The sequence below is a fragment of the Ipomoea nil genome, unplaced genomic scaffold (assembly GCF_001879475.1).
Source record: "Ipomoea nil cultivar Tokyo-kokei standard unplaced genomic scaffold, Asagao_1.1 scaffold0202, whole genome shotgun sequence".
In the NCBI taxonomy this organism is placed as follows: domain Eukaryota; kingdom Viridiplantae; phylum Streptophyta; class Magnoliopsida; order Solanales; family Convolvulaceae; genus Ipomoea; species Ipomoea nil.
Window position 1 is genome coordinate 1,212,994 of NW_017616630.1, and position 27,470 is coordinate 1,240,463.

At 37.5% G+C, this 27,470-nt stretch overlaps 3 protein-coding genes and 1 pseudogene across 4 annotated transcripts; 1 reads left to right on the forward strand and 3 right to left on the reverse strand.

Moving 5' to 3' along the window:
• Positions 1-10: 10 nt before the first annotated feature.
• Positions 11-4,607, reverse strand: LOC109189161 (katanin p60 ATPase-containing subunit A1). 2 transcript variants are annotated; one of them, XM_019339942.1, is made up of 8 exons: positions 4,447-4,607; positions 4,205-4,413; positions 3,188-3,653; positions 2,618-2,815; positions 2,115-2,359; positions 793-951; positions 597-684; positions 11-511 (listed from the first exon to the last, which is right to left on the reverse strand). In XM_019339942.1, the coding sequence occupies exons 2-8, from the start codon at positions 4,324-4,326 to the stop codon at positions 230-232; spliced, it is 1,560 nt and encodes a 519-aa protein (XP_019195487.1). In that variant the 5' UTR covers positions 4,327-4,413; positions 4,447-4,607; the 3' UTR covers positions 11-229. The 2 variants fall into 2 exon arrangements, with proteins under 2 accessions (XP_019195487.1, XP_019195479.1); XM_019339934.1 differs by having other exon boundaries at positions 4,205-4,607.
• A 1,718-nt stretch (positions 4,608-6,325) lies between these two features.
• On the reverse strand, positions 6,326-8,159 carry LOC109190222 (annotated as a pseudogene).
• A 326-nt stretch (positions 8,160-8,485) lies between these two features.
• Positions 8,486-12,538, reverse strand: LOC109189182 (aspartate aminotransferase). The gene is made up of 9 exons (XM_019339966.1): positions 12,210-12,538; positions 12,030-12,077; positions 11,239-11,367; positions 10,866-10,925; positions 10,190-10,346; positions 9,693-9,799; positions 9,467-9,525; positions 9,227-9,335; positions 8,486-9,154 (listed from the first exon to the last, which is right to left on the reverse strand). Exons 1-9 carry the CDS (start codon positions 12,270-12,272, stop codon positions 8,702-8,704), a joined length of 1,185 nt encoding a protein of 394 aa, XP_019195511.1. The 5' UTR covers positions 12,273-12,538; the 3' UTR covers positions 8,486-8,701.
• A 4,644-nt stretch (positions 12,539-17,182) lies between these two features.
• LOC109189173 (D-glycerate 3-kinase, chloroplastic) lies at positions 17,183-20,045 on the forward strand. Its single transcript, XM_019339954.1, has 12 exons — positions 17,183-17,487; positions 17,804-18,165; positions 18,258-18,337; positions 18,420-18,471; positions 18,556-18,597; positions 18,677-18,755; positions 18,828-18,859; positions 18,950-19,018; positions 19,198-19,272; positions 19,356-19,472; positions 19,547-19,597; positions 19,697-20,045. Exons 1-12 carry the CDS (start codon positions 17,250-17,252, stop codon positions 19,838-19,840), a joined length of 1,341 nt encoding a protein of 446 aa, XP_019195499.1. The 5' UTR covers positions 17,183-17,249; the 3' UTR covers positions 19,841-20,045.
• The last annotated feature ends 7,425 nt before the right edge of the window (positions 20,046-27,470 follow it).

The window sequence follows — 27,470 nt, forward strand, 5'->3', positions numbered from 1 at the left end:
ATTGGGGAAGTGGAATATTAAAATATTCTTTTTGTCTCGATATTTCCACAGAAAAATGAGGTTGATTTCCCATTCAGGCTTTGAGATACTCGCCCTGCCACTGGACTTAAGGACTTTCTTCCGGTGGTTCAATAATGAGAGTATGTTTATGAGAAGCAAAGAGAGTCTTCCCATCTACTAAACACCAAGCAAGAAAAAACAAAATATGATTCAACACACTTCATCAACCTTAAGAAGAACCAAATTCTGAAGACCACTTTTCATGCTTCTCAATGTCTGCTGCAGAAACACTTGGTTGGACTTTCTTCAGTGCTTCCACAAAGTCACACATTTCCACCGGATCCTTCGAAATCTCGTCCTTCGCCATGCTCTTTATCTCGTCTCGAGTCTTCCCGGCTATCTTCCGCCTCATCCCATTCAGAGACGCATCTCTGCACACGTTTGTCAAGTCATCCCCACTGTATCCCTCTGTTCTTCGAGCCACTTCATCAATATCCACATCCGCCGCTACCTGATACATACATTGTCACTTTTGTTACAACACGCAACCAAACTACATTATCATCTCATCAAATAACCAACCACTTTTATTCTACCTCCACAGTTTTCAAATTGATCCGTATCAGCTCCTTGCGGCTTTCAAAATTTGGGAGGGGGATGTATATACGCTTTTCTAGTCGCCTCCTGGATTTCTCATCAACACAATCAGGTTAATAAGGAGACTGTACCAGTACCACACATCATCTCTTAAAACCTATAACAAAATTTATAATAAAGTAGCTAGAGCTTGACCTCAATGCTTCATCTATATCCCAAGGGAAATTTGTAGCTGCCAAAACCATCACTATTTTTCGAGTTCCGTCCTCATTAGTGGAAGAATTGTTTACACCATCTACTTGAACAAGTAGTTCAGACTTCACCCTTCTGGATGATTCATGCTCTCCTGAACCCCTGAAAAAGTAATAACACTTAATTCTATTTTCAATCTCAAAATATTGCATAAACAAAAGATTTCCAAGCAAAAGTAAATGAGGATTCCAATTCTATATGACCACGCACATATTCAAGTCATAGCATCAAGTGCACGTCAATTCAACACATAAAGGCCGGGGTGGTTGACCTTATCTCATATCTCATAATAATATATATAGGATAGGATAACAGCAATAAATGATATCCAAGCAGTCTGCAGCCAACAAACAAGCTGACAATATACTAATGTTATCATGAGGCTACCAGAAAATTGGATGGTCTACTAGTAAGCTGTTACGACTCAGAAAATCAGGAGTTTGATTAATTGGTTCTAAAATATCTTTGCTATTTGAATTGATTTATTTCCTTTATAGATATCAAATAATTGTGGTAAGGAGCCTTGATGATTCTCCTTCCCTTTTTAGGTTTTATTTAGTCTTTGTAACCCTCCTATATAAAGGGGATTCTCATTCTAATAAAAGGGACAACCAAGAAGGTAAGATAAAATAAGAGGTAGGCATACTCTCAAAACACTCCCAGAGTCCCAGTACCTTGTTCCCAAAATTAAAGTCAGGTTTTGTCATTCCTTTAATTAATCTTTCAATGTAGGCAACCCGCAAACAACCTCCAATAACCCTAATCACCCTGTGACGTGTGCATTCGCCCTAGTACATAACATTTTTGGACATCGGAACGGAACCAAAATGTTATGTACTCAGGCAAATGCACACGCCGCAGGGCAATTAGGGTTATCGGAGGTTGTTTGCGTGTTGCCTACATTGAGAGATGAAATTAAAGGAACAAGGGCGGAAAGACAAAACCTGACTTTAATTTGGGAACAAGATATAGTGGATACTGGGAATGTTTTGAGAGCTTTCCCACCTCTAATTTTATCTTAACTTCTTACTTGTCCCTTTTATTAGAATGAGAATCCCCTTTATATAGGAAGGTTACAAAGACTAAATAAAACCTAAAAAGGAAAGGATAATCATTAAGGCTCCTTACCACAATTATTCGATAACTATAAAGGAAATAAATCAATTCAAATAACAATGATATTTTAGAATCAATTAATCAATCTCCTGATTTTCTAAATCATTACATAAACTTATATTATGTCCCAAGAATAAAAAGATACATACCCTCTAGCATTGCAAAGTGAATCAATTTCATCAATGAATATTGTACTGGGTGCATAAGCACGAGCTAGGTCAAACAAGCACCGAACCATACGTTCACTTTCGCCACGCCATTTTGAAGCCAACGTAGCAGAAGAAACATTGAAAAATGTTGTCCCACACTCAGTAGCAACAGCTTTGGCCAAAAGAGTCTTCCCAGTACCAGGAGGACCAAACATAAGAACACCTTTCCATGGTCTCCTGATTCCCTGTTAAGGAATATGTCACGTTAGTTTTCCTTAGGACTCCATACACATGTGAATGCACTTTAATGAGGCATTAAGTTTGGGTAAATGTATATATGCACATCCTCAGTTCAAGTGAGAATTGCTATAGGTTTCAATTAAGGATTCGAGTATTTAAAGTCTCTATTTTGAGCATTTCATTTCTATATTTTCATCCATTAATGCCACTTAGATTAAGCAAGCAAATTTATAAGTTTTTATACTCTTATCTTCCTTTAATACCTGGAAATATTCAGGCATCCATAACGGGAGAACCACTGCCTCCTCCAAAAGTCTTTTTGCCTCACTTAACCCTGCAACATCATCCCATCTCACACCAGGGCTCGTTTCCAAGACATCTCTCTCAAGCATAGCTGCCAAGTCTGCATCAGGACCTTCATATTCCACTTTTTTAGCCTTCCCATCTTCACTGTCACCACTCTGTAATTGCAAAAAAGTCTAAGAGCACCTCATAGAAGAGCATATACTATGTCATTTTAACTGTCACATTTTTAAGAGAACCCATGACTGGTTGGCCAGAATATAACTGATAATGCAAATAAATCAACAGAAACAAAGAAGGTCACAATTGTGAAATTAGTTTATTTCTTGGGGCCTTTCAGACAGTTACCTAAGATCTTTCATTTTAAAAAATAATAATAATAATAACAATAGAGAGAGAGAGAGAGAGAGAGAGAGAGAGAGAGAGAGAGAGAGAGAGAGAGAGAGAGAGAGAGAGAGAGAGACGCCCATGCAGACTGTTGGCCAAGTAATGGTTAAAATTTACTGAAGTGAAATTTCAAAATAACTTACCACTGAGTCCGCTTTTGCAGACTTTCCATTCCCTTTCTTTCCTGTAGTTGATGCTCGAACCCCAGAGTTAGCCTTAATAGAAGAACCAGTTTTTCCCCCCCGGCCAGAGGTTCCTGTTTTGGTAGAACTGCGCGCCCAAGCTCCATCTTGAGGGGACTTTCTCATGCCAACTTGACCTGCTCTTGCAGACCTCCTAGTTGTGGTGTCTCGACTTGGTGGTGGTCTCCAAACATCAGGATCATCCATTGGACCAGATGAAGTTGGATATTCATCCAGTGGTTGGAAGACAAAGGATGATGACTTGGTTGAAATCGGAGGTGAATATGGGCGCCTACCAACAGGAACCTCTTTGAAAGACCTCTTCTCTGCATCAAGCTGTTTCACCACTTCTGTCTCTTCGGATATTGCTTTCTTTACATTCATCCACTTTGAACGAAGCAAAGGGTCATCAACTGTGCTTACATGCCTAGAGGTCAAGCATAACAAGACATTTATTTTAGACCGAGACCTCCAATCAAACATCAAATCCTATATAGCTTTACTCTCAAAGTTTGCTAAATGGGAAGAAAACAGCATTGGGCAGTAATAAAATCAAAGCTTGTTTCTATCACATTAATCAAAAAGCCTCTACTACACATCACACAACTCACAGCTCTTAGCTTATATAATGCCTATATCATATAAAAGATAAAGGCAGAAAAAGCATTTACACTTGTGTACTCAATTAGAACAGTATGCTCTTTTCTTAATTAGCCTGTATCCCCAGAAGTGCCAAGAGGTCTAAGGAGGTAACCATATGCACCTTACTGCACTTAACACATCTAACCAGTATGATTCTCTTTCAGTAATAAACTGTGAGTTCAAATTTGGGATTCCTCTATATTCTGCTTAATACACCATTCAAGCAGATCAAGTTTCCAGTTGCATACAGAACCAAAAAAAAAAAAAAAAAAACCCTCAATTTGAAAACACACAATTAACAGTGAAGTTCAAATTAGCGAAGAAATGAGAACATACTTGTTGATCTGAGCAACAGAACCATCGAAGAAGATAATGGCAGTATCATAAAGGCCTTCAATTGCGTATTCTCTAGCCAACTTCAAATGATCCTGTAATCCAGCTAATGAATTGCCCCCCATTGAAGCTACAACTCGATAGATCTCACCAAATTACGAGGGTTTCTTCAAATTGAAAGAAAAGCAAACTTGCGAAGCTCAGTAGCTCGCAGAAGTAGAGAAGAAAGGAATATTCCTCGGCCTCCGGTGATGAAACCAGAAGAGCTTCTCCCTCTTTAAGTAAGAATGTATGTGGAGGTTAAAGGTACGTCGACGTTTTAACCGTCGGGGCGGGGCCGGAGAATTAGAAAGGTGGCCACTGGCCAGAGATGATGAGTGATGTGAGATTACCGGATTGCCCTTATGAGTTTCCGGATCTACCCGTTTTATACAAAAAGGATTAGATTAGTAATGGACCCTCCTTTCAAAAAAAAAAAAAAGTAATGGACCCGTTAGGCTGTTATAACGTAAACCGTAAACCTGTGACCCCATCTTCGTAAGTCGCAACACGGCTTGTTTTGTGGTACACTCATTCTGTCATTCATACTACCACTCGACAAAATTAAGGATCACGCCACAATGTTTTTTTTTTAAGGATTAATATTAGATGGACTCTCACTTTTTTTTTTTTTTTTTTATTGATATGTCTTGCTTTGATTGATTCAAAAAATTGATGTAGTCATGTTGAACATAGAAAAATTCAAATGTATTTTATTAATATTAAAAAATCTAATATAAAGTAAAAGGTAACACTTGTGTGAGACCGTTTCACGGGTTTTAATCCGTGAGACGGGTAAGATATTTGATTAATAAGTCAGATCTTTGACCTCATTAACCAAAGATCCGACTCGTGAGACAGTATTACACAAGTTTTTGCCAAAGTAAAAATGTATGATTATATAATGCGGGTATAATAATCTATAAATAATTCTTTTGATTCTTTGTTTAATTTGAATTTTAATACTTCACAAGCACTTGATTGCTTGTTTAGAATTTATTTGAAGATTGAAATACTTCACTACGAACAAATTTGGTTTGAGCGTAACAAACTTAGTATTTGAAATGTTTGAATTTTTAACACTTAAACTAGAAATACTCAGAGATTTGATACTTGCAATGTTTAAATCTAAATACTTAACTTGAAATACTTGGGACTTAATATTTGAAATACTTTAATTTTAAGTGCTTGAATACTTGAAATACCTCGCTACGAACAAATTTGACTTGAACACAACAAACTTAGAGCATCTCCATCAATGCATCTTGGTGTGGTTTTTGAAAAAACAAGGCTTATGGGAAGGAGAGAGAAAATTTTGGACCTTTGGAGGAGGAGGGGTTTTTAGATTGAGCATGTGGGGCCTGCGTGGAGAAATGACAACCGTTTGTTCGTGCGTTCAGCGCACCTTGTGTGCCCGCGTAAAAGGTTTTGTTTTAATTTTTTTTTGGTCAGACTTGTTTTTTTTTTTTTTCCTTTTTCTCTTCCCTCCCATTTTCTCTTTGCTAATCACACCCGCAAAAACTACAACTATTGAGAATGCTCTTAGTTCTTTGTCTTCTTGAAATACTTGAATTTTGAATAGTCAAAATTTGATACTTGAAATGTTTTGATTTGAATACTCAAACTTTTGTGAACTTAAAACTTGAATACTTGAAAATTTTTAAACTTGAATACTTTTTTTTTTTAAACTTAAAACTTGAATACTTAAAAATGTTAAAACTTCAATACTTGAATCTCTTCTTTTCTACCACTCACTTTTCCCTGGTAAGGGAGACTTTTATTTATAGTAGAGAAAACATCATCATACCTTACATTTAAAATTTGAATCCAAAGAATTTTGAATATTGAATTAAAAAATATTTGAATCCCTAACTTAGCCAAATTAATTATATAAAACATTTAAATATAGAGTAAATACCACTCAAAGTCCTCCGAGTTTTGGTGGTTTGGTCATATATAGTCCTAAACTTTCAATTTACCTCATGTGGTCCTCTGACTTTCAAAATCATACCTTCAGCGGTCCTTCGGTTAATTTATTCTGTTTGCACCGTGTAAACCAAGGATAGAATTGTAATTTTTCTTTATTTATTCATTTTTATTGTTTATTACCCTCTGTCGGCCCTTGCCACTTGCCACCGCTTGTATGCAATTCTCCTCTTTCCTCCGCCGTATTCTGCTGCAACGGCTAACGGGCCAGTTGTGGAACATGGTAGACCCACACGCCGAGCAGAGACACATATGCCTACATGGAAACAAAAACACGCTAGACTCTCTTTCCCCACCGCCGGCACATCCTCCTCATGCCGCTGTTTTCCGGCACCGGCGCTGCAGTCCCTAGTTCCGGCAACTCCTCCTCCCCTTCCTCCTCTACGTGATTGCTGTCGCAGCAGAACTCGGCGTCTCCCTCCACCGCACCTCGGTCACCGGAGATGTGCTCATCGCCGACGTGGGCCAAGACTTGTTCCAAGTTTGAGCGGAGAGAATTGGTGGTGACTTCGTTGGTTTGCGCTAGGTCTCTCCATAGCTGGTTCTCTACGTAGAGGCTCTTCACCCTTTCTTGGAGGGCCAAATTCAGTTTCCCCAATCTCTCAATTTGATCATCTTTTTTCTTTCTTCATCACCCTTTCTTCGATTGCCGCAACCAAAATCCTCCCCTGTTGCTTTTGCCTCTCTTCAAATTCCATTTTCATCTTTTTTCGTCTGTAAATAAATTAAATGGGCACAAAATTAGATCAGAACAAACAAAATCACAATCACAGCAGTAATATTAGCTAGAATTGTAATAAATTATTCATTCAAATACGGACTTGTATCTTTCACTGATCGCTCTCTCCGCTTGGCTTCGCTTCGATAAACCACCCCCTTTTTCTGCTAAAAGTGTATAAACAAAGAGAAAGTACAATTCTACCCCTGGTTTACAAGGCACAAACGGAATAAACTAACGGAAGGATCGGAGAAGGTAAGATTTTGAAAGTCGGAGGACCACATGTGATAAATTGAAAGTTTAGGACTATATGTGGCTAAATCACCAAATTCGGAGGACCTTGGCTGGTATTAACCCTTTAAATATATTTTGATTGTTCATAGCGGATGTTGGTTTTAGGGGTTTTGGGCCCAGGGAGGTCCAACACAACCGTAGTTGGTGGATTCACCTTTCATAATAAGGCTACTAAAATAGAAGAAGTATGACTCAATGATTTTTACGTGGAAACCGAAAGGTGAAAACCACAGGCCTTTTTAGGTACCGCCAAGCCTAAATTCACTATGTATTTTGTAGGTGTCTTTGTACATGTTGTATGGCTATTTTGTATATAGAAATATTATATAGGGAAAGAGTTATACTTTGTATATAGAGAGGAGCATTTTTCTTGACCTTCTTTGTTGAAAGAGTGGTAGGGTCTTCTCTTGTAGTGAATGGATAATGCATCTTCTAGTAGGGAAGCGTGATGGAGTCTTCTTTTGTGCATGGTGGAATAGTCTTCTCTTGTGTATGTGAATAGCCTTCTCTTGGGAGAGTGGTGTGGGAAGAGTGATGTGTTTTTCTATGGGAGAAAAAATAATAAGTGGGAGAATAGTGCTTGGGAGAGTCCTCCCATGTGTAGATGAATGAATCCTCCCCCTCCTTGTGCTCTTGAACCTTCTTTTATAGTAGTAGGATGGGATTATAGCCGTTGGGTAATTTAGTAGGGTGTTTAATATGATATTTACTTTGGGAGGTTATGGATAATAATAATAATAATTAGGTAATTGACTAGTGGTAATAAGTGGGGTAATAATAGGGTAGTAAATAGGTTAACGGCTAGTTTAGGCCGACCTTCTACTTGTGCCGATTCCACATTTGCGCCGACCTCCGAGTTGAACCGACTCCTCGGTTTGGCTCGTATCTCTTTTGGGCTTTTCCTTTTCTAGACTTGGCCATTTCTCGTCTTGGGCCTTTCTTCTTCTTTTTGGGCCTCGAGCCCACGGGGTTCACACCCCATCAGCGGACTAACTCAATATGTACACATGGGCACTTTATTGATTTGAAATGAAGATTTGTCTAGATAAAAATTTAAGTGGCATAATGGTTAACTTATAAACTCGAAAGACTCTGATCAATTTAAAATAGGGAGTATTAATGATAGGGCAAAACTCTCAAAGTAAATCGATTATTAGTTCAATATTTCATAGTTTACCACAAACTCAACCCATATTAGATAAGTGAATGTAACTCTTGAGTGAGATAGAAAGGGAAATGAAAAAATGGAAGGCAAAAGAAAGAGATGTTATTAACAACACAATATGAAAGAAGCAAGCCATTCTTCAAGTTCACAATTAATTGTGACTTGTAATCTTCAACAACAAACATTTCAAAGTATACAAATTTGTTCCTATTCCAAGTTGTGAGATCAGAGAATGACCAATTATTGATTCATAGTAAGAATGTATGGTTATATTGCCCTGCCCATTGCCTCAACAAAATCAACAACCCATTCCACTACTTACAAGTTCTTCCATCCCTTTTCTCAGCCTCTCCGACGCAGCTCGACAGTCGTCCTCCTTCAACCCTCCAAACGAGATCCTAACGTAGCCTGGACACCCGCTAGAGCTTCCCGGGATTAGGACTACTCCGTGCTTTCTGGCTAGCCAGCGCACGACTTCAAAGTCATCCACGTATTTGTCTGGAAGCTTTGCCCACAGGTATATCGCCCCTTCTCCCCCTTTCACAGCTTCCTCACCCAAAGGCGACAGCGCTTCTATCAGAACCTCTCTGTTCTTCACCAGCTCTTTCACCTGATCGGTTACCCACTCGGGCCCCACTTCCAAAGAGTGAAGGGCCAATCGCTGTGAAATTATGGAAGCACAGATGGGTATGTTGTCTTGGACTTTGAGGAGTTGAGCTGTAAGGCCATCGACTTTTGAAGGGTACGCTATCTGCATATCCATGAATCAAGTAAGGCTAACAAATCTGGTATAAGTTTTCGAGTTATAAAGGGCAACACTTACATATCCAACGCGCCATCCCATCATCCCATAAGCTTTAGAGAAGGAAAATATATTGACAATGTGATTGTCCTCGAGGCAAACATGTTTCCTACCATCGTACATAAAATACCTGGAAACAGGACATATTAATAGCAGCGTGTAGATGTTTTTATCATATGTAGAAAGTCGTCAACATCTCGAGATAAAGTAACAAATAAACGTCAGCATTGAGCATTGCAGACACAGAAAGCAACGACTTACTCGTAAGTATTGTCAACCAATAGCCAACACCCCGCTTGTTTGCATAAATCTGATATCCTCTACACAATATCAAAATGGACCTAAGTTATATACGCCATTAAAAAGATGAAAAAAAGAATATCGTATGAACTCCAAGAACGAGTTGGAGCACCAATCGTTCCAATGATGTATAACGCAAATTAAGTGCATTTTGACCATGTTACACGGAAGACTCTGACTGGCTGACCTTGAGAAGAGGCTCTGGGATGTAGGTCCCAGATGGATTGCCGGGATTTACCACAGTAACAAGCTTAGGTGTTGGTACCGTATTCTTCAGAGTCTTCTCTAACCAATCTGACAGATAAGAAACTTCATTTGATGGTTTCCAAATATAAAAAAGCACCAATAATTTTGGTGCAGGAATTTAGGTTTTACTCAACTGTACTCGCTCCAAATTAGGGACAGTGAAGAAAATAATTACAAAGTTTAAGTAGCGGACTCCAAATATCATGCAACACCGACAATCTTTTAGAAGTGTAGTAAATAGCAAGGACGCCAAACCAATTAGTAGAGACATGAAAGGAATTTGAAACCCAACATTACGATGTACTGTCTCAAAACTACAATCATACCTCTGACTAGTAAACGTAAATATGAAAATATCTGAGGCTTTTAAGTAATTCAAAATTTAATCATTATAGCTCAAACGATCGATCCATCCATCCATCCTATGGTGTTACAAACCTGCATCGGGATGAAGTGTGTTTGGATGGCCAGGGCCCACCAGAATGTCGGTAACACCTGTCATCTGGAACGACATGTATGCATTGAAGTAGTACGGTGCAAACATGACAACAGAGTCCCCAGCATCACACAGTGTGAGGACGAGATTCACAAACGCCTGCAATCATATTCACGAAGATGGCTAGGATTGGTATGAGTAGCCCAAAAAGACCATATCCCCCCTCTTCAGAAAGTAAGCAAGACCAGATTTTGATCACATCGTAACCATGTGTATAATGGAGCTCATTATTGAGCCGAGCCAATTAAACGAAGAGCTTTTGTAAACACCAAAAAGACAACACACAAGACGGTTGTGCGTTGCAGAAATCAACAGTTTTCCATAGAAAGTGTAGTTCTCTCAAGAACTCTAGCTTCTGATAAAGACAAAACATTCAAGAATGGTCTATAGAAAATTTTATGAATCATTAGCATAATTCAAAGTAAAAAAGCAAGAGAAACAACTTTGCTAAACGAAGCAGATTGTGATCATAATACAATAAGAAAGCAAGACATCCAGTGCGTGTATATGCAGACTAGATCGATCAAGAAACAAAACTAATAAATCCAATTTTTTTACCTGAATTAACTTGGTTAAGCAGCAAGCAATAAACTGAGTAACAGATTATCAGTCAGATACCTGGTTTGCACCAGCAGTAACCATCACAGACGATTTATGTAAGTTATTTTCTCCCTGCAACTGAGAAAACGGTACCAAAAAAGTGAGGAAAAATTATTCAAGTAAAAGATGCTGTTAGATACATGTTCCAGATTACATTAAACAGCTTAAAAGACAAAACGAGCTCACAATCATGACAAAGTCTTCAATGATCGATACATAAAAAACCCGTTCGTCAGTTATATTTATCAGAAACATAAGTTAAGTAGAATTCCACAAACCATAGATAGTGTCATCCCACAAGACAATAATATGGTGAATAACTCTCCCCAGCCTACAACTCCCTGTTTTAAAATGTTGCATAGCGCATACGACACATTCAAGTATACTATACCTTTTTCATTAATGCCTCCCTGAGCTCGGGAAGGCCTTCATCAGCACCATAACGACTGATTGAAGGTTCCTCGACAAGACCTTTCACCTTATCCAGTGCTTGCTTGGGTGGTTGCCAGTACACAACTCCCTACACCAATAATTTAATATTCAGGATGCAAAACTAACCAGTGGCTTGCCCTTTCTACACTATCTCACCACACAAAGGTTCACATTAAACCATCACCAATGTACATTGAACAAGTTTAATAATATTCAATTGATGATTACAGCAAAATATAATCACAGCTTTTCTTGCGTTTATAACTTATACAACCTCAAACTTTACTGAATACCCTAAAATAACTTTCTAAGTAGAATTGTACGTGTTAATCTCAGGCAATTAGCAACTGAAACACTTAATATGGTCAAAAATCATATTTTACCAAAGAAAACTGGTTTAATATAGATTTTGAGATCAGGAAAGAGCATGAATTTCAAATAGTACTTTTGGTCCATAAAACAGAGCCCAGTTATCCCCTTCACAGTTCACAATGCAGACATATCAGAAAAGATGGAAGCAAAATGCATGCAAGTTCAAGAAAAAGAACAACTGGGGACATGATTTATACAGCAAGTTCAAGAAAAAGTAATAAGCAAAGAAGTTGAGAATAGAAACAGTCCATGATAAAGTAAAAGCTTTAAACCAAATGAAGGGCAAACCCACTAAGAGTTTCAATTTCCAAAGTGGACCAACAACGTAACACAAAGCACAAAACAAGCAAGCAGAAACGTTGGAGAAAGTAAACAAACCTGAGCCAGAGAAATACAATCTTTAACTCCTCGGATCAGCTCCTGTATCTGCAAATCACAACCACAAAACACCCATATAAAAGAAATCACACATTTCAACATTAACACACAGAAATTAAACCGGAACACAAAAGTAAATCAATTTTCAGTCGAGGGCATTCACAAAATCTAAGCTTTTACCTGCACCATAACAGGTGTCTCTGTTAGCACAGCTCTTCTTGCTAGCATCCCAAATGAACCCATCTCTCTCTCTCTCTTTCTCCAACAAAACCGGCCCAGAAACCAGAAGTAAAAGTGGGACTTTTGTAGCAGAAAATCTACCAAAGTCTCAAACTTTGTAGTTGGGTAGAAAATTTCAAGAATTATATTATAATTATAAGAAGAAAAAAAAAAAAAAGTGCAGACTGCAGAGAATCGATTATAAAAATTAGTTTATTAATGATGGCTAATTTGCTATGCTGGCTATCTTATTAGATTGGATTGGAAGAGACGACTTTTAGCTCTGCAAGCAAATACAAATCTCAAAAAAGGTGAAGCCAAATACGCAAATGACAAAAAGATGGAGCACTTTTTCTACAAGTATCCTTGTACGCGAATACGTTACATGTCTATCCCGTATGTCTCCTACCTTCCTTTTCTGTTTTTTTTTTTTTTTTTTTTTTTTTCTTTTTCTTGAATGCAAAAGGCAAATAATTTCACTTCGGAACACCTTAATTTTACGAGAATTGTGAAAAAATTAGATCTTCTGATTCTTTTTTTTTTTGAAAGTAGATCTTGTGATTCAATGTCTTTTAAGTGTGAAGATCACTAGATCAGTGTCTAAGGCTCACTAGGAGACACCTCACCAGATGGTGAAATTCTCCCATTGCAATTCTTAACATTTTTTTTTTTTTTAAATTCGTGAGTTGTTGACCTCAAATTAACAAAAAATAAAAAATATAAAGTAAAAAAGTGATAACGGTCAAATTATTTACTCTTTTTTTTTTAGTAAAAGTCAAATTATTCACTTTATTGATACTAAAAATGCAATTAAACAGATCAATTTTCAAAACGTAAAATTATGATATATTACATTTTAAATTTATACAATTAGATTAAGTAGATTACTTTTTAAGATTACGGAGCACAATCTAGAAATTACTCAAATTACACAACTTTAAGGTGTAATATGACCTAATTACATATTTTCAAAATTGAGTAGTTTAATCATTTTTATTTTTTTTTTGTGTGTATTAGTTGTCAATTTGATCTTTATCCAAGTAAACAAAATAAATAAATGAAAAAGTGGCATTAGTTGGTAGAATGGTAGGACATTTAATACATTTCCACATTTGGTAAGAAAATGGTCGGGAGGAGACTTGATTAAACAATTAAAATGAATATTATTGGGAAAATGACACTTTTTCCCCCTATGTTATATACTTATAGCACTTTTTTCCCTTCAATTATTTAAGTGGCTCTTTTTCCCCCTGAAATGTTAAATAGACATATTTACCCTTAAAATAAATATTTCATTTATTTTTATTCTCGAATAAATTATTACTATAATTTGGTTCAAACCAGATACTATAGTAACCAAACCAAAATATTCCAATTACAATTTATAATCAAAACGCGATATTTAGAGTTTATTAAAATCACGAACTGGAATGGGCGGTTCATGTTCCAAACTGAAAAAATAAAATACATTTATTGTTGAATTTAAACTATTTTAAAATAAAAAATAAAATTTTAAAATAAAGACGGTTCAAAATCGCGAACGGGATCCGGAACCGTCGGTTCATGATCCAGTTTTTTTTTTTTATTCTTAAATTTAATAAATTGAAATCCAAATATTGGGTTCTAGATCTGAATCATAACTGAAAACTTTTAATTCGATTGCTATAGTGTCTGGTTCAGTTCGAACCGAACCGTAGTAATCGCTACATATACGTAATAATTTGTTGGAGAAGTAAAATAAATAAAATGTTTACTTTAAGGGTAGAAATGTCAATTTAATATATTAGGGGAGAAAACCACCACTTTTAAAATAATTGAGGGGGAAAAAGTGCTATAAGTATATAACATAGGGGGAAAAAGTGCCATTTTCCCAATATTATTTCTTTTTGAAAATACAATTAAAATGAATATTTGATAACAAAGTTTCTTCTTAATGTTTTGAAAAATAAAGTATAAAAAAAAAAAAAAAAAAAAAACCCATCACAATAAAATTGTAATATTAAAAAAAAAAAAAAAAAAAAAAAACAAGTAGCTTGTAGTTTAGTTGCATCTCTTTAACTCTTCAAATGAGAAATTATAGATTCAAATGCAGTAATACTCAAAAAAATATTTAAAAAAAAATTACTAATTATTGGGTAATTTTATTAGTCTGACACATCATATGATAATACTATATTATTTAAACTTATTCCAAAAGGCTGAACCCCAACCTTAAGGGCCCCCCACACCCCGGCCCGACAGAGCATTTTGGGAGGATGTAAATCATGGTGACTCAACTGAACATGAACCATAGAGGCTAGACCGGTGCTCACTGCGCACAAGGAGCCCCCCTCACTTTAAGAGGTTGCTCCCACACTGCCGCTGGTGAGACTCGATCCCTAGTCATATTATTTAAACTTGATTCAAAATTATTACCTCAATCAACATTTTGATTAAGAAAACATTTTATTATTTAAAAATCACATTATAATATTTATTCTTTACATATCATTAAGTTAGAAAATTAAATTCATCCCCTACTCATATATAAATTGGTAATCATAATTTAAATAAGGGAAAATGGCACTTTTTACCCCTGTGTTATATGCTTATAGCACTTTTTCTCCCTGAGTTATTCATGCATTCATATTTGTCCCCTCAATTATTATAGAAGTGGCGGTTTTTCCACCTGATAATATTAAATGGACATTTCTACCCTTAAAACAAATATTTTATTTATTTCTCTTCTTCACCAAATTATTGCTTATACGTAGGGATGACCACGGTTCGGTTCGAACTGAACCAAACACTATAGCAATCAAATTAAAAAATTTCGGTTATGATTCATAACATAACCCAATATTTGGGTTCCCGTTTATTAAAATCATGAACTGGAAAAAATGGATCCTGAACCGTGAACCGGAGGTTCAAATCGGAACAACTACTAGTAATAGCTTAAATTAGAATTATAATATTTGCAAATTAGCAAATAGTGTATGTTTTTTTTTTTTCGCATTTATATTGACTCTCACATATAAGTATATATAATCGCGATTTGAGTTTTATTTTGAACCGTCGGTTCACGATTTTGGATCCAATTTGAACGGTTGGTTCAAACTTTCTTTTAAAATTTTATTTTTTTATTTTTAAAATATTCTAAATTTAACACTTAATGTATTTTATTTTTTCAAATCGTGGTTATAATTTGTTGGAGAAGAAAAATAAATGAAATATTTATTTTAAGGGTAAATATGTCCATTTAATATATCAGGGGAAAAAACTGCCACTTAAATAATTTAAGGGGAAAAAGTACTATAAGTATATAACAAAGGGGGGAAAAGTGTCATTTTTCCTTTAAATAAAAAGTTTACGAATGTAATACGAATTGGACTCAAATGAATTACATTATAGCTTTGAACAAATTCTATATGCCTTAGTTCGATTCCTTGGTTATTGGCTTTGGGAATTTGAGCATGTCAAATATATGCAACCTAAGAGCATCCTCAACACTAATTAATTTTTTTTTGGTTTATGAGGTGTCAACTAGGAGAGATATGATAGAGAAAAAAAATAAAAAAAATCTAACATCTAGTTTTTACTATTCCAAAATTCATGTAAAAACTCATATTGGGGATGTCCTAAGGTATCCTTAATAGATAAGTTTTTAGCACAAATTTTTAGGTGTCAAATAGGAGAGATGAGAGTGTAAATGTGTGAAAAAAGAAAAGGAAAAAAAAAACAAAGCTGCAGCAAAAAATATATATAAATAAATAAATAGTGTATTTATGCGTTGGGGCGCCTTTTTTTGCGCCACATGCGATGTGGCAACTTCCTTCTATCTTTTGGTGAGATCCGCAAACCCTAAAAAAACTTGGACTTTGCGGGGAGCGCTCGACTAGGAGCCTTTTTTCAGTCGTTATATCGTATGTGCACTACGGTAAAAAACGGTCCGCCGTTACCGTTAACGGAGTCCGCATGTTTGGTGTATTAAACATCAACTAACACTACAATACATCTAAACCGACACTGGAGTTATATAAAAATGATACTGTAGTTGTGGTGAAATGAAACTACAGTGTATATAAAATAAAACTGAATAACATTTCACATATTTGAGTGTATATTGTACAATGAAGCTTTAATTATATCAAAATGATCATGTAGTTGTGTTTTAATAAAACTAGTGTATATAAAATAAAATTAAATAACATTTTCACATATTTGAGTCTATAAATATCGAATGAAACTGTAGTTATACCGAACTGAAATTGTAGTTGTGTCGAACTGAAACTGTAGTGTATACAAAATAAAACTGAATAACAGGGTTACTTTTTGCAGAAGAGTGCGACGGAAAACAAATGCCATTTCTTTTCATTTAACAAAATGACGTCATTTTGATGCGCGGTGCATAATCGATTAGCACGATATAATTTGCCCCTTTTTTTTTGCGTAACGCAATGTGACAGCTTCCTTATCTATTTTGGTGAGACCCACAAACTTTGAAAAAACTTGAGCCCTGTTTGGTAAAATATTAGCCTATTAGTCAATTTTGACTTATTTGACAACTATTAATTGTTTGACTTAGTTAAAAAATCAACTCTAAAATACTAAAATTCAAAAAGTTACTCAAAGAAGCCTTTTCAATTAGCTTTTTGAAAAAAAAAAAAATCATACCAAACAGCTAACAGCCGCCTTCTTACAATCAGCGCCATTTATCAAATAGATCCTCCCTCTCTCTCTTCAATGTGGCACAATTAATTTTTCTACGAGGGAGTTTAAAATTCTCGACTTTTTTAAGAGATAAGAATACAAGGTCATTCATGCAATCGTGCCAACCAAACTGATTATGGGGAGTGGAGGAAATTCCATTTGCCTTTGTATGGAGCGTACAGCAGGGGCAGTTATGTACTTTCAAAGGGAATCCGATCCACCAAACCAATGTTCAGATGGTTTCTGAATTCTAGGCCAACCAAACAGATACTTGAAAGTTAGCGAGAAACGCAGAGAGAGAGAGGGGCGACAATGGCGGTGCCGAATATAATATTATCTTATCCTGCCAATCCATGGCTGCTGACGTCACCCTCCGCTTCACTCTCTTTCCACTGTTACAATAACAGTTTTATAATGAATAATAATAATAATGCGAAGCATTATTTTAACGTTGTTTCCAGTCTCCCTCTGCCCAAGGTCGGAACTGCAGCAAAACCCAAGCTTTCTTGTTTCACCTCACGAATGCCGCTCTGCTCCTCCGATTCACCAGGTAATTTCTGTAAATTTTTTTTTTTTTTTTTTTTTTTTTTTTTTGGGGTTAGCTTCTTGAATCTTGAAACGACCATCTGGTTTCAAACCGTCTTTGATCGTTGCGACTTTCGTTGTCTATTGGATTTCATCGTACGGAGTAATTTTTTTTTCTCGGATTAATATAGATAAATATTGGATTTTCCCAGTATTCCTCTGCTTTACTGCAACCTCGTACTCTGTCCCTCAATTCCTCCACAATCCACATACACCCAGGATTAGGAATGAGGATGTTGTGGGGCTTTATCTGTTCATATTTCCTCTATCTCTTGATGCAGGTTCGTGGATGCAAGATAATCCTTGTTCAAATGGAAGGAAACACAGTTTATTAGTGCATTCGGTTCCCCCCACGAAATCTGTGGAAGTTGCCTCTGTAAATGACCTTTTTGATTTCATATGCTCCGGCCCCCTAGTGAACAAAACAGGCCTAACCCCAGAAGCGGTGGCAGAGTCCATTGATAAGTGGATAGAGTATGGATCAATTCTTTGTAGACTGTTTCAGCTCAACCAGCTAACCCTTAATCTCCCCCAGAAAGTTAGAATTTATCATTACTATATCCCAGTGTTCATGTGGTGTGAAAGGGAAATAGCAGATCATTGCTCTAAGTTGAAGGGTGCAGATGAAGTTCCTCCTTTGGTGGTAATTAATTAAACACACATTTCTCATTTATCTTTGTTGGTTTCGAAATTCCAAAACTTCTCACATAGGTGTTGAAATGATTTGGAGCGCAGATTGGGTTTAGTGCACCACAAGGCTGTGGGAAGACGACACTTGTTTTTGCACTGGATTATCTTTTCCAGGTCACTGGGAGGTAGGTTGCGTGATATTCCGTTTTTATCAGTCATTTCTGTGTAAAAAAGTATTTAATAACGCGTTTATGTGTTGAATGTCAGGAAATCAGCTATGCTTTCCATTGATGATTTCTATTTGACGGCTGAGGATCAGGTCATCCTTTAAACTAGCGTTGTAGCTAGGATCGTTTAACTTGTGGCTTTCGTAGTCTCTGATGCATCGTTAATTTGGTTTTAGGCCAAACTAAGAGAAAGCAATCCCGGGAATTTGCTATTAGAGGTAGTAATCTACATGTTGCATAGTTGTGGTTAAGAAAATGATGAGATGAGATGAGATGAGATGTGTGTTTTCATTCCAGTTGCGTGGTAATGCTGGAAGCCATGATCTTCCATTTGCTGTTCAGACTCTCACGGCTCTAACCAAATTGACCAAAGAAGGTTAAATCTTCTGCTTTCTGTACAATGATCCCGTAAATATATATTGTCAATTGATTTGTCTGTGCTATCCAGGTACGAAGATGAAGCTCCCTCGGTATGATAAAGTAAAGAATCACTCACTAACTTGTTATATAATACCGGTTTCTAGCTATTTTATCTCGGATTCTTCACTAATTCTGTCATATGACTTGCAGTCTGCATACAATGGTAGAGGCGATAGAGCTGATCCTTCCACATGGCCAGAGATTGAAGGGCCCCTTACGGTGCTTTCAAAACTCGTGACATTATTATTATTATTATTATTTCTATAATATATATACATTGATAGCCAAAGCAACTTAAGTGGTTTTTAATCTTTCGGGATAAATGGAAAGACTAGCTTCTCCTTGTTCCTCGTTCATCTCTACCTAGATGGTGATTTTCCTCGTTGGTTGGTTCCTAGGTGGTTCTGTTTGAGGGTTGGATGCTTGGTTTCAAACCCCTTCCATCCGAAGCTGTCAAAGCTGTTGACCCACAGGTTTCATTTCAACTAATCTTAGTTCATCGCATTCTGTTATAGTCTAAACAGTATTTTACTTGTGTTCAATGCCAATACTGCAGCTAGAGATTGTTAACAAGAATTTAGAAGCATACTATGATGCATGGGACAAGTTCGTAAAATCATGGATAGTTATCAAGATTCAAGACCCAACGTGTGTCTATAATTGGCGATTGCAGGTTAGTAAACCCACCATACGCCAAAAAAATCCAAAACTTTTGCTTCTGGTTTAACTAGTTCTGGGAATTTTCAGGCCGAGATTGCTATGAGGGCTGATGGAAAACCTGGGATGTCCGATGAGGAGGTAGTTAATACCCCTTAATCTCAGTGTTTTGGATATCATAGTACAAAACAGTAGTCAATAGAACGCACCTAAGAAACTCTCTTCCTTGCTCACCTACAGGTTAAAGATTTTGTGTCGCGCTACTTGCCAGCTTACCACGCGTACCTTCCTACCCTCTACTCAGAGGGACCAAGTGGCGCAGATCCAGACCACTTGCTTCTCATTGAAATCGACGAGGGCAGGAACCCCATTCTTGGTTGCTAGCTAAAACTTTCAACTGCAGAATGTCTGTTACGATCCAGCCTCTGGTTTCTATGTTTTTGTACAAAGATTCTAGCTAACTTTTGCTTCCTTAATCATGCTTCTTTGTTACTCATGTTCTTTTGGTCGAATTCGACTACATATGTTAACCATTGTCAAGGAAATATGGAAATATAGAATAAGATTTTTACTTCAACTTTGAACCAAATCTCACTTCTTTTTTAAACAAATTTTATTTGTCATTACACATTTCACATCACAAATTCACTACATGGCCTATGGTCTTTTGTCAGTTAGGATCATAAGACAGGTTTATCCCTGCACACCCGGATAGTAGTCGTGAGTTTCTCTCTATCGAAGATGAGAGCAGTAAGCTGTGATGTATCGAAGATGTAAACAGAACAGGATGGAATTCATTATTAGAGGTGGTTGTCCTTGTGTATCGACTGTATCACATATATATACAGAGAGAAAGAAAGAAGCGGTTATAACTAACTATTATGCACATAATTACAACACTGCCCTTCTTCTTCCTTGTTATTTATCCCATGCTGGGAGTTGGCCAAAGTATTCTTCTCTGTTACCCCCCCGTAAGCTGGAGCGTGGAGATCTTGAACGCCCAGCTTAGATATGAAGAGCTGAAAAAGAGAGATGGGGAGAGGCTTGGTGAAGCCATCCGCGATTTGTCCGGAGGATGAAACCGGAAGCAGCTTAACCAGACCTTGGCTAACTTTTTCACGAACGACATGGCAATCTATCTCGATATGCTTTGTGCGTTCGTGAAATACAAAATTCTCTCCAATGGCAATTGCAGCTTTATTATCACAAAAAATGGCAGCAGGTCTCTTCAATGTGATTAGCAGATCACTGAGCAATGTTGTGAGCCACTGTACTTCGCACACCGTTGCGGCCAGTGCCCGATACTCCGCCTCAGAAGACGAACGGGAGACAGTGGCCTGCTTCTTTGTTCGCCACGAAATGGGAGCAGCTCCAAGGAAGATGCAGAAGCCAGTTATGGATTTTCGACTTTCTGGGCAGGAAGCCCAATCGGAGTCAGAGAACACATTCAAGTGCATGTCACCATGTCTGGGATAGAAAATTCCTTGTCCGGGGGCTTTCTTTATGTACCTCAGAATGCGATGTGCTGCAACGAGATGAGCAGTGGTAGGCTTGTCCACAAATTGGCTCAGCTGCTGAACTGCGAATGTGATATCTGGCCTTGTCGCAGTGAGGTATAAGAGACGACCAACAAGGCGTCGATAACCATTGATATCTTGAAGTAATGTTCCTCCTTCTTTCTGTAAATGATGACCAGGGACCATGGGGGTGTTGACTGGCTTGCAGGATAAAAAACCAGCTTCAGTAAGGATGTCTAGTGCATACTTCCTCTGACAGAGATTCAAGCCTTTATCACTCATGTGAGCTTCGATCCCCAAAAAATATCCCAAGCTCCCTAAATCTTTAATTTTAAAGGTGATATCAAGGAAGCTCTTCAGTTCTTGAATCAAGGCCAAATTAGGACTAGAAACAAGGATGTCGTCAACGTATACAAGTGTGGCAATGAACTGCATCCCCTGGCCTTTAATGAACAATGATGGATCAGACTTCGACTGCACAAATCCTCTGCTTAGCAGGGCAGTAGTTAGCCGGGAGTTCCACTGCCGGCTAGCCTGTTTCAAGCCGTAAAGAGAACGAAGAAGTCTGCATGCCTTTCCTGGTCTGTTACTCTGAAATCCCGGAGGGAGAGCCATATAGACTTCCTCATCAAGACTGCCATGTAAGAACGCATTGTTAATATCTAGTTGATGGATGTACCAACCATGCGAAGCAGCCATGGCAAGAAAGGTGCGGATGGTGGTGAGCCTTGCCACCGGGGAGAAAGTTTCAATGTAGTCAATCCCTAGTTGTTGAGTGAAGCCCTTCGCAACCAACCTCGCCTTATAACGTTCGATGGTACCATCTGCTTTCAACTTCACCTTGTATACCCACTTACAGCCAATGGGGACTTTCCCGGGAGGTAAATCAACAATTTCCCAGGTGTTGTTCTCCTGTAGTGCTTTAATCTCAGCTGCCATGGCCTCTTTCCAACAGGCATGCTGTACGGCTTGGTTATAATTCCTTGGCTCACTAACAGAGGTAATAGCAACTGAGAATATCATGTGAGGCATTGTAAGATTATCATATGAAATAACATTGGACAGGAGATGTGGAGAAGAGTTCTTATCTGTGATGACATCACAGTAGTAGTCTTGGAGCTTATTTGGAGCATGTCGAATTCTGTCTGATCGTCTGATCTCAATAGGTGACGGCATATCAGTACTTTCAAGAACAGTTTCTTGTGATTGGCTAGGCTCATCAACTGTCTGGATGTGTGAATTATGACCATCGTAAACTGGTGATGGCTGCATAGCCAAATCTGGTTGGCTGGGAGTAACAGACTGTGTGGAAAGGCTTGGATTACCAAGTTCAAGCTCCATATTGGTATTTATAGGGACCACAGGTAGTGGTGGTTGTGACTCCTCCAAACGCATCGTGGCATTATTTTCAGACATGGGGAATTGTTTCTCATAAAAGGTGACATCTCTTGAGACAAAAGTGGATCCATCATTTAAATCATACAGTAAGTATCCCTTAGTTCCAGATGGCATACCTACAAATATGCATTTTCTTCCCCTCGGGGCCATCTTGTGTCTGTTCGTAGGTAAGGTAGCAGCGAAGCATAGACAACCAAACACCTTGAGTTGTTCAATATTTGGCTTCTTTCTATGTAATCTTTGATATGGATTATCCCCATTGATGATTGGAGATGGCAGTCTATTTATAAGATAAGTTGCATGCATGACACAGAGTCCCCAAAACTGTAGAGGAAGTTTGGCCTGAAAGCAGATAGATCTTGCCACATTCAATATATGTTGGTGCTTTCGTTCCACTATGGCATTTTGTTGAGGGGTATTGACACATGATCGTTGATGAACAATGCCTTTTGCGGAGAAGAACTCTTCCATATTGAACTCAGGGCCATTGTCACTACGGATCATCTTGATCATTGAACCAAATTGTGTGAGCACATACGAATGGAATTGAAGGATGAATTGCCTTGTTTCAGACTTTGTTTTCATTAAACGCAGCCATGTATATCTCGAGTAATCATCCACAATGGTAAGGAAGTAACGTTGTCCTTCTAGAGAACAAACCGGGAAGGGACCCCAAATGTCAACATGTATGAGGTCAAAACAAGCATTTGAAGTGCTAACACTTACTGGAAAAGGATTCCTCTTCTGTTTTGCCAAATGACATACATCACAGATAAAATCCTTGGCTTTAGAAACAACAATATCAGAAAACAAATGCAATTTATTAGTGGGAAAGTGGCCCAATCTTTGGTGCCAAATGTTGGCATCAGTACATTGCATAACAAAATTACTTCCTAACAAGTTTGGCAGCTCCTTGAGTACATATAGTCCTCCTTCCTGCTTAGCTAAACCAGCCATCAGACCATTCTTCAGAATCAAACACTGCCCATTCATAAATATGAGTTTATAAGATGTATCCTGGATAAGTTTACTGACTGAAATGATATTAAACTTGAATGTGGGGATATGTAATGCTTCCCTCAACCACAGATTATTATCCAGCTTGACATCTCCTATATGCTCAACATTGATGCATTGGCCAGTAGGCAAGTTCACAGCAGCTCCAATGGCTTTGTGATGATTGACAAAGGAATCAAGGGAGCATACAATATGATTTGTAGCTCCCGAGTCTATAATCCAAGTATAAGAGCATAAAGCAAGAGAATTAATATGAGATGATGAGTACTTGCCTTTGTCATTGCTCTGCACTCCATCAAAATTTTCCACCAAGGTTACTGCTGCACTAGTAGTGGGATTAGGCACTGTCATCTGAGTTTTGAGGACGGCTATTATCTTCTGTAATTGGTCTGCTGACACACCTAGATCTCCAACATCTGTATTCACTGCTGCAGTAGTGTGTTTGCCCCTAGACTTGAAGCCAGGTACCCATCCCGGTGGGTAACCATGTTTTTTGTAACATTTGTCCACCGTATGCCCCATCATGCCACAGTATGTGCATTTAGGTTTTGTGGCGTTACTCCTTCTGCCATTATAGGTGTTCATAGCTGCTACAACACTTTCCTCATGTGTGGAACCTTGGCCTTGAACTGCATTAGAGAGATTAACATCCAGATTGCCTAGATTCAAACTGGTTAGATTGATCTGTCTCTCCATTTTTTCTGCCATAACATATACCTTGTAAACCTCAGGTAATGGATCTAGGATTAGGATACTTGATTTCAGATTGCCATATTCATCATTTAATCCTTGCAAAAACCGAATTACTTGGTCAACTTCCCTTTCCTTTCGAAACTGATCGATCAAACCACATTTACACATGGGGAGTGGCCTCAATGTGTTCATCTCTTCCCATAGAGTCCTGCTTTTGGTATAGTACTCACTCACGGTCATGAGACCTTGCTTCATGTTGTAGATCTCATTCTGTAGGATGGAGATCCGTTGTGCGTCGCATTGGGAGAATCTTCTCCTCAAATCCTCCCAAATTTCTCTCGCATTGTCCAGATGCATTATACTCTGAGCAATTGATGGATGTACAGCTTTAAACAACCAGGAACAGACCATTAAGTTGCACCTTCTCCACATTGAGTATTGAGGATGATCGATACTCAACGGTGCGATGCTTCCGTCTGTCAAACTCCATTTATTTTTGACTTCCAGAGCAAGTCGCATGCTGATGCTCCAATTTCCGTAGTTCGAACTCCCTAACAAAGGTGGAGTGACGAGCACGGCGGTTAGATTGTCGTTGGCGCCGATGAGAAGAGGACTGTCCAGATCTCCGGTGTTGAAGCTTCTCTGTTGACTGTTCTGATTCCCCTGTGGAATCGTTTCCGGAGTGGGACGAGCTGTCGAGCCACTGGCCGGAGTCATCGCCGGATTGTTCTCACTTGTGCCGATCACGGCAGCTGCGTAGGTGTAGCGTTCACGCTCTGATACCATATCGAAGATGAGAGCAGTAAGCTGTGATGTATCGAAGATGTAAACAGAACAGGATGGAATTCATTATTAGAGGTGGTTGTCCTTGTGTATCGACTGTATCACATATATATACAGAGAGAAAGAAAGAAGCGGTTATAACTAACTATTATGCACATAATTACAACACTGCCCTTCTTCTTCCTTGTTATTTATCCCATGTTGGGAGTTGGCCAAAGTATTCTTCTCTGTTACTCTCGTTACCAAAAAAAAAATAAAATTACAAGATAACATACATGGTGCATACTCTCCAAGAGTTCAGAAACATTTGCAGCAAAGGATGTCCAGACAGCACTCGCAGGCTTCATAGCAGCAACAGCAGCAACACACCGTGAACAAACTGCATCAACAACGTTGTACAAACAAACAAACATATTATCATCTGAGTCATGTAATTCATGTTAGTTATGATAAACATAGATTCTGTTTATCAGTGGCGTTGATTCCAACGAGAAAAAACGAAAACGTTGTTACCGACCAAGCGTAGAGGCAGCCTCTGTCCTGGTGTCGGTGTCTGACGTGTTCAACGTAAGAGTCGTATGAAAACCGCTGGGGAGCTGGAGCGTACATTTCTTCTTTACACACCTCGCTCTGATCTGGTTTAATTTTTAAGGTGAATGGATGGATGTTTGGTTGTACTGATCTATATATAGCATTATCGCTTATAGCTAGTGTTGAAGCAATGAATTCCTTATGGCATAAGCTAGCTGATAAGCAACATTGGACTTACGTGTTCTTATTTATCACCATTTTTTATTTTTTATTTTTTATTTTTTTTTTTTACTTTTTGGGATTATTTTATTCATTAACTTACTATCTCCATCTCTGCAAGACTGCAACACAAGAAATTGATTTCTTCGACAATCTTACCATAAAATATTATCGTTTGGTGTGCTGGCGTTCAAAGATTTAACAATATGCATAATTTATTAGTTTTATTCAAAGGATGAAACATTTCATATATTAGGTAGATATGCTAAGCAGGGGCGGATTTAGAATTTTTTTTTAGTGGGAGCGAAAAATTAATATAAAATAGATCATTTGATAAAAAAAAATACTTAAAAGACTAACCATAAATATTATTGGATATGGGCGAAAAATCAAAACACACTAAAAATTTATAAAAAAAAGTATAATTAGTTTGATAAAATGATTCAAATAGAAAATACATTATAAATTATACATCTCACTATTAATATAAAAGAATACTTGCACATTATATTTTAAAGAATAAAATGATTCAAATAGAAAACACATTATAAATTATACATCTCACTGTTAATATAAAAGAATGCTTGCACATATTATATTTTAAAGAATAATATTTCTAAAAAAGACTAAAACAATGTAAAAATATAATATTTCTGAAAAGACGAAACAATGTAAAATTCAAAGGTTGCATTGAGAATCAATCCCTTAAACTCTCCCAAATTTCACTTGTGACTTTCCATCCCAACTAACTAAACTTTTGATTACGTGTACATATGAAATATATTTATCTAATCCTGTACTATACATACATATACATACACAAGGTACTATATATAGGGTAATAGGGGTGGGAGGAGGGGGGCAGCTGCCCCCACTGCTCCCATTGTAGATCCGCCCCTGTATCTAAGTACCATAGAGCATTTCATATATTAGGTTAGATATGTATCTAAGTACTATATAGCATCCCAAAAGTCGCAGTTTTATAAAAAAATTTAAAGCGATTTATATGCCTAGTGGGCGCACGGGGTAGGTGCACCAAATCCGTCAATACCTGCCTGCAATGAATATTTTTTTAATTCTTTTTTGATTAGTTGTTCTAAAAAAATTTAATTTGCAGTAATTTATTTTCCTTCTCTCTCCTCTCATTTCTCTCTCCCAACTCAATCTCAAAACCTGCAAAAATCACTAATGGACTTGCTCTTATCAATTTTTTTTTTTAAATGTTAATTCAATCTAGGTGGTATACTAGTATATAACAACCTGCATTCATAATATAAGAATAAGAGTGCTATGGGGTAACCCTAACCCTAACTGAGTATGATTAAAATTGTGAGATTGAATTAAAGTGAAATTGCATTAGTCCGTATGATAAAAAGAGTCCATTTATTTAAGGGAAAATCGCACTTTTGGTCCCTCAATTGTTTCCCGATCTGTAATGTGGTCCCTCAATGTCAATTTCAGTCAATTGGGTCCTCCAGTTCTTTAAATCGTTGTCAATTTGTCCCTCCGGTCAAATTTCACATGGACCATGGTTAAAAGCGTGGATAGAATGGTAATTTCCAATACCCTTTAACCCCTTTCCTTATTTCCATCGAATTAACCCCAATTCACTTACCATTTCTGCTAAGCCCTAGCTTCCCCCCAATCTGCGAATTAGACATTTAACTCCCAAATACTACAGCTGCGAAGAGGACGACGAGGACGAGCACAAGCATGACTAGTCGGAGGATAAATGGGTCCAATTCAACTCCTACGTGTAAGTATCTGAGCTATCCTATGCTTTATTTATTCTTGTGCAGTTGAAAAGATAAAGTTTGTCTTGTGTGTCTAACATGTGCAATGTGTTGGGTTCTGGG